Source organism: Salvelinus sp. IW2-2015, unplaced genomic scaffold, assembly GCF_002910315.2.
Source record: "Salvelinus sp. IW2-2015 unplaced genomic scaffold, ASM291031v2 Un_scaffold1114, whole genome shotgun sequence".
NCBI classification, from domain to species: Eukaryota; Metazoa; Chordata; class Actinopteri; order Salmoniformes; family Salmonidae; genus Salvelinus; species Salvelinus sp. IW2-2015.
The window spans coordinates 117,149-125,305 of record NW_019942733.1 but is presented as its reverse complement, the minus strand read 5'-3'; the positions used below and the strand labels follow the sequence as shown (position 1 = coordinate 125,305).

Genomic DNA, 8,157 nt, shown 5'->3' with positions numbered 1-8,157 from the left:
AGGACACTTTTATTTTTGGCTTGGACTCTACATGTACAGTAATTCAGAGTATATTATATTTAGCTGACAGTAACGTATCACAAATTCTCCATCTACGTGTTTGGACATAATAGCAAAACAATACATACTGAAATTACACTATAGGGCTATGTACCTCATGTCCTGTAAGAGCCTAGACTATACTTAGGCATACGTACTATAGGATAATTACTATAGTATACTGTACTATAGGATATACTATACTATAGGCTATACTGCTACTATAGATATTACTATACTATAGGCTATACTGTACTATAGGATATACTATACTATAGGCTATACTGTACTATAGGATATACTATACTATAGGCTATACTGTACTATAGGATTATTACTGTACTATAGGCTATACTGTACTATAGGAATATACTATACTATAGGCTATACTGTACTATAGGATATACTATACTATAGGCTATACTATACTATAGGATATACATATACTATAGGCTATACTGTACTATAGGATATACTATACTATAGGCTATACTATACTATAGGATATACTATACTATAGGCTATACTGTACTATAGAATACTATACTATAGGCTATACTATACTATAGGATATACTATACTATAGGCTATACTGTACTATAGGATATACTATACTATAGCTATACTATACTATAGGATATACTATACTATAGGCTATACTGTACTATAGGATATACTATACTATAGGCTTATACTATACTATAGGAATATTACTATACTATAGGATATACTATACTATAGGCTATACTATACTATAGGATATACTGTACTATAGGATATTACTAATACTATAGGCTATACTATACATAGGATATACCATACTATAGAATACTATACTATAGGCTATACTATACTATAGGATATACTTATACTATAGGCTATACTGTACTATAGGATATACTATACTATAGGCTATACTATACTATAGGCTATTTTATACTATAAGCTATGCTATACTATAGGTTATACTATACGATAGGATATACTATATTATAGACTATTTTATACTATAGGCTATACTATACTATAGGATATACTGTACTATAGGATACTATACTATCAGGCCTATACTATACTATAGGATATACTATTACTATAGGATATACTATACTATAAGCTATACTATACTATAGGATATACTATACTATTAGCTATACTGTACTATAGGATATACTATACTATAGGCTATACTATACTATAGGCTATTTTATACTATAAGTATGCTATACTATAGGTTATTACTATACGATAGGATATACTATATTAATAGACATTTTATACTATAGGCTATACTATACTGTGGATATTACTATACTTACTAGGCTTACTATACTGTATGATATACTACACTATAGGCTATACTATACTATAGGCTATACTATAGGGTAACTAATACTATATTTATACTATAGGTTATACTATACCATAGCTATACGATAGGGTATACTATACTATATGTTATACTATAGGTTATACTATACTATAGGCTATACGATACTATAGGTTATACTATACTATAGGTTATACTATACTATAGGCTATACGATACTATTAGTTATACTATACTATAGGTATACATATTGCCATACTATACAACAGTAACCCCCCCCCCCCTATAATAGTATAACCTGTTGTATAGTATGGCATATAGTATAACCTATAGTATAGTATAACCTATAGTATCGTATAGCCTATAGTATAGTATAACCTATAGTATAGTATAACCATAGTATCGTATAGCCTATAGTATAGTATAACCTATAGTATAACATATAGTATAGTATACCCTATCGTATAGCCTATGTATAGTATAACCTATAGTATAACATATAGTATAGTATACCCTATAGTATAGCCTATAGTATAGTATAGCCTATAGTGTAGTATATCATACAGTATAGTATAGCCTATAGTATAGTTATGTATATCCTACAGTATAGTATAGCCTATAGTATTAAAATATCTATAATATAGTATATCCTATCGTATAGTATAAACCTATAGTATAGCATAGCTTATAGTATAAAATAGCCTATAGTATAGTATAGCCTATAGTATAGTATATCCTATAGTTACAGTATAGCCTATAGTATAGTATATCCTATAGTATAGTATAGCCTATAGTATAGTATATCTATAGTATAGTATATCCTATAGTATAGTATAGCCTATAGTATAGTATATTCCATTAGTACAGTATATCCTATAGTATAGTATAGCTATAGTATTAAAATAGTCTATAATATAGTATATCCTATCGTATAGTATAACCTATAGTATAGCATAGCTTATAGTATAAAATAGCCTATAGTATAGTATAGCCTATAGTAGTATATCCTATAGTACAGTATAGCCTATAGTATAGTATATCCTATAGTTATAGTATAGCCTATAGTATAGTATATCCTATAGATATAGTATACTCCTATAGTATAGTTATAGCCTATAGTATAGTATATCTATAGTACATAGTATATCCTATAGTATAGTATAGCCTAGTATAGTATACCTATAGTAGTATCCTATAGTATAGTATATCCTATAGTATAGTATAAGCCTATAGTATAGTATATCCTATAGTACAGTATAGCCTATAGTATAGTATATCCTATAGTATAGTATAGCCTATAGTATAGTATATCCTATAGTACAGTATAGCCTATAGTATAGTATATCCTATAGTATAGTATAGCCTATAGTATAGTATATCCTATAGTACAGTATAGCCTATAGTATAGTATATCCTATAGTATTATAGTATAGGCCTTATAGTATAGTATATCCTATAGTACAGTATAGCCTATAGTATAGTATATCCTATAGTATAGTATAGCCTATAGTATAGTATATCCTATAGTACAGTATAGCCTATAGTATAGTATATCCTATAGTACAGTATAGCCTATAGTTAAGTATATCCTATAGTACAGTATAGCCTATAGTATAGTATATCCTATAGTACAGTATAGCCTATAGTATAGTATATCCTAGTGTACAGTATAGGCCTATAGTTAAGTATATCCTTACTATAGGCTATGCTATTCTATAGGCTATACTATAGGTTATACTACACTATAGACTATTCTATACTATAGGTTATACTATACTATATGTTATACTATAGGTTATACTATACCATGGGCTATTCTATAGGCTATTCTGTAGGCTATACTATACTATAGGCTATTCTATAGGCTATTCTGTAGGCTATTCTATAGGCTATTCTGTAGGCTATTCTATAGGCTATTCTGTAGGCTATACTATTCTATAGGCTATTCTATAGGCTATTATGTAGGCTATTCTATAGGCTATTCTGTAGGCTATTCTATAGGCTATTCTGTAGGCTATACTATTCTATTCGTTATACTATACTATAGGCTATACAATAGGCTATACTATACTGTAGGCTATGTTATACTATAGGCTATACTATACTATAGGCTATTCTATAGGCTATACTATTCTATTGGTTATACTATACTATAGGCTATACAATAGGCTATACTATACTGTAGGCTATGTTATACTATAGGCTATTCTATAGGCTATTCTATAGGCTATACTATACTATAGGCTATTCTATAGGCTATACTATTCAATAGGCTATTATGTAGGCTATACTATTCTATAGGCTATTATGTAGGCTATACTATTCTATAGGCTATTCTGTAGGCTATACTATACTATAGGCTATACTATAGGTTATACTATTCTATAGGCTATACTATTCTATAGGCTATACTATTCTATAGGCTATTGTATAGGCTATTCTGTAGGCTATACTATTCTATAGGCTATACTATAGGTTATACTATTCTATAGGCTATACTATTCTATAGGCTATTATATAGTCTATACTATAGGCTATTGTATAGGCTATACTATTGTATAGGCTATACTATTGTATAGGCTAAACTATACTGTAGGCTATACTATTCTATAAGCTATACTATTCTATAGGCTGTACAATACTATAGGTTATTTAAAAACAAAAAATRTCACCTTTATTTAACCAGGTAGGTTAGTTGAGAACAAGTTCTCATTTACAACTGCGACTTGGCCAAGATAAAGCAAAGCAGTGCGACACAAACAACAACACAGAGTTACACATTAAATAAACAAAYGTACAGTCAATAACACAATAGAAAAAAGTCTATATACAGTGTGTGCAAATGGCGTGATGAGGTAAGGCAATAAGTAGGCCATAGTTGCGAAGTAATTACAATTTAGCAAATTAACACTGGAGTGATAGATGTGCAGATGATGATGTACAAGTAGAAATACTGGTGTGCAAAAAAGTAAATTAAAATAATATGGGTAGATGGGTAGATTGGATGGGCTATTTACAGATTACATGTAGATTGGATGGGCTATTTACAGATGGGCTGTGTACAGCTGCAGCGATCGGTAAGCTGCTCAGACAGCTGATGTTTAAAGTTAGCGAGGGAGATATAAGTCTCCAACTTCAGCAGTTTCTGCAATTCGTTCCAGTCATTGGCAGCAGAGAACTGGAAGGAAAGGCGGCCAAAGGAGGTGTTGGCTTTGGGGATGACCAGGGAGATATACCTGCTAGAGCGCGTGCTACGGGTGGGTGTTGTTATCGTGACCAGTGAGCTGAGATAAGGCGGAGCTTTACCTAGCATTGACTTATAGATGACCTGGAGTCAGTAGGTCTGCCGACGAATATGTAGCGAGGGCCAGCCGACGAGAGCATACAGGTCGCAGTGGTGGGTGGTATATGTGATAGACTGCATCCAGTTTGCTGAGTAGAGTGTTGGAGGCTATTTTGTAAATGACATCGCCGAAGTCGAGGATCGATAGAATAGTCAGTTTTACGAGGGTTGAACAGACTGGTAATAGGGGTTGCAACAATGGCGGCGGATAATTTTGGAAAGAGAGGGTCCAGACTATACTATACTATTCTATAGGCTATACTATTATTTTGGCTATACTATTATATAGGCAATACTATACTATAGGCTATACTATTATATAGGCTTTACTATTCTATAGGCTATACTATTATTTTGGCTATACTATTCTATAGGCTATACTATTATATAGGCAATACTATACTATAGGCTATACTATTATATAGGCAATACTATATTATAGGCTATACTATTATACAGGCTATACTATACTATAGGCTATACTATTATACAGGCTATACTATACTATGGGCTATACTATTATATAGGCTTTACTATTCTATAGGCTATACTATAGGCTATTATATAGGCTATACTATTCTATAGGCTATACTATACATATAGGCTATACTATACTATAGACTATAATATTATGTAGGCTATACTATTCTATAGACTATTCTATACTATAGGCTATACTATACTATAGACTATAATATTATGTAGGCTGTACTATTCTATAGACTATTCTATACTATAGGCTATACTATACTAGAGGCTATACTATTCTATAGGCTATACTATTCTATAGGCTATACTATACTATAGACTATAATATTATGTAGGCTATACTATTCTATAGGCTATACTATTGTCTTTGTTAACTATACTGTCCCGTCTTGACTGTGCTGTGTAGGTCTGAACCCAGGCCAGTGTCTGTGTACGGAGGGCTTTGCGGGCGAGCGCTGTGACCGCTGTGCCTTTGGCTACAGGGACTTCCCCCTKTGTTCACGCTGTGAGTGCAGTCTGGAGGGCAGCCTCAACATCGACCCCTGCACAGAGTGCATCTGCAAGGTAACACTGGGGAACACGGCGCTGTGAAACGCAACACTGTTATGGGTCAACTGTGCTGTTAAAGTGGCTAATTTGATTGTGTGTGTTYGTGTGTATATGTGTGTRTAGGGGTGTGGGGTGTGTGTGTGGKAGGGGGGCGGGTGTAATGGTGCACTTGCATGATGATTAACCATAATGTTCCTATAAAACCAAACACCCTAACCTCCACTGTGTCTCTGTTGCAGGAGAACGTGATGGGGGCCGTCTGTGACCTGTGTAAGCAGGGTTTCTTCAACCTGGAGGGCAGTGACCCAGAGGGCTGCACTGARTGTTTCTGCTTCGGTGTGTCTGACGTGTGTGAGAGCTCACCCTGGTCTATGTCTCAGGTAACATACAGCCACACCCACATCCAAATACATCCTCATTATGAAATGTTTCTTTAAACAGGAATATACAAACGATGCAGCAAACAACTCCAATGGTTCAGCATAGTTTTGGTGGGAGCCTTTAAACTTTTTGATACTGTAGAACTCAATAACATATAACCMGTAAATTGGATCGGCCTGTGATGTTGTCATGGCGAGTTTATAGAACAAAGAATTCTCTTGGCCCCACAGACTGTGCACTCCAATGGATGGCTTAATTCTGAAAGCGTCTCTGTCTACACGGCACCCCTCATAGATGAAGACAACAACCTCATCATCCCAAACATCACCATGATCCAATCGTACCGTTTTGTTTCTACATGGGCCGCCCCAGAGTCCTTCCTGGGGAAAAGGGTACGTTTCGTTAGCATATACTGTACCTATGGAGGCCCCTATTCCTTTTCAGCTCAATACTCCAGTGGCGTTAGCATTAGCTCTCTCATTTTGCTGTTCAGATAGCTAATGACCTGCATGTATTAGCTTCAAACAAATTGATTTTACAATCACCTCTTGCTCATGAGCTACCGCTGATATTTTTAAACCCAACTCCCCTGAAGTCACAATACAGGCATACACATACATATAGAGGTTTTGTAGCGGTGCGGGGGCTGCCACACTGGGTGCCTGGGGAGCTGTTGTTGTGGGGGGTTAAGTCCTTGCCTCAAGGCACAATGGCAGGTAATGGCATCTAGGATTTTTTAAACCAGCAGCCTCTCTAAACGCTATTTCTACCTGTAAGCGCCAATAGGTTAGCCCAATATCTAATTAGCCCAAATAATTATAGTTAGCCCAATATCTATTAGCCCAATTATGTTAAGTTAGCCCAATAATCTATTAGCCCAATATTTTAGTTAGGGCCCGATATCTAATTAGCCCAATTTTTAGTAGCCCAAATATCTGTTAGCCCAATATTTAGTTACTCCCAAATATCTGTAGCTCCCAATATTTAGTTAGCCCAATATCTAAATTAGCCCAATATCTTTAGCCCATATATTTAGTTAGCCCCAATATCTATTAGCCCAATATTTAGTTAGCCCAATATCTATTAGCCCAATATTTAAGTTAGCCCAATATCTATTAGCCAATAGTTTAGTTAGCCCCAATATCTAATTAGCCCCCAATATTTAGTTGCCCAATAATCTGTTACACAATATTTAGTATAGCCCAATGTAGCTTACCTCGATAATCAAAATCAAACTGTGACGGCGAGACTTGTCCACGGTGTCGCACTGAAACATCATAATGCCACGCTGTGTAGCTTCACAAAACCCTCCGTACGATGTCAGCTTCACATAGCAATGACAAAAGGGAACAGAGAACATTGGAAAAAGGGAGAGTGTTGTACACCATTCAAGAAAACAGACTTAACAGCAAAAAATAATGTTTTTTTTAAAATAGTGAAAATGTTTCCGTCACAACTAAATATTGCCATGAAATCTGTCCCTTCAGATAAACATGCCCCTATCTTTACTCTCGCCTCCCACACCGATATTAGGACATGCCATTAGATAATGGACTAATTTTAATGAATGATTAACTGTAATCACCTGAGGGACTAATGGGTTAGCAAACTTATTATAAAGGCTTCTAACGATGGGAAACGATCATTAACTCAGGGGATGATAAAGTCCTGGCCCTGCTGACTATAATTACAGGGCAACCCTGTGTGTAACACACAGTGGAGGATAGAACACGGACGAGTGGAAATTCTAATCGTTCAGTAGGGAGGAGAGTAGAGAGACGAGAGGACAGAAAAATACAGTAGCAGAGAAAGAGAGGAGGGGGGAAGAGAGAGAACGCCAAGATGCACGCGGAGGCAATTTGCTCCGAATGAAAGAGAGATAAATACCGATACTAGAGGAGAGAGAGAGAGGAAGAGAGAGAGCCAGCGATGAGCCAGAACGTATGTAGAGATGAGGAGAGTGAGGATGGAGAGAGTAGAGTGATGATTACTGCACAAAAGTTAAAGTGCACTTATATAGATGTGA

The 8,157-nt window shown here is 35.0% G+C and overlaps 1 protein-coding gene across 1 annotated transcript in view; it reads left to right on the top strand.

The window, feature by feature from the left end:
• Positions 1–8,157, top strand: part of LOC112069775 (laminin subunit alpha-1-like) — a 144,929-nt gene that overhangs the window by 56,161 nt on the left and 80,611 nt on the right. The window contains 3 exon segments of the mRNA XM_070438690.1: positions 5,608–5,765; positions 5,990–6,130; positions 6,362–6,523. Of these exon segments, the coding sequence (XP_070294791.1) occupies positions 5,608–5,765; positions 5,990–6,130; positions 6,362–6,523 (461 nt within the window).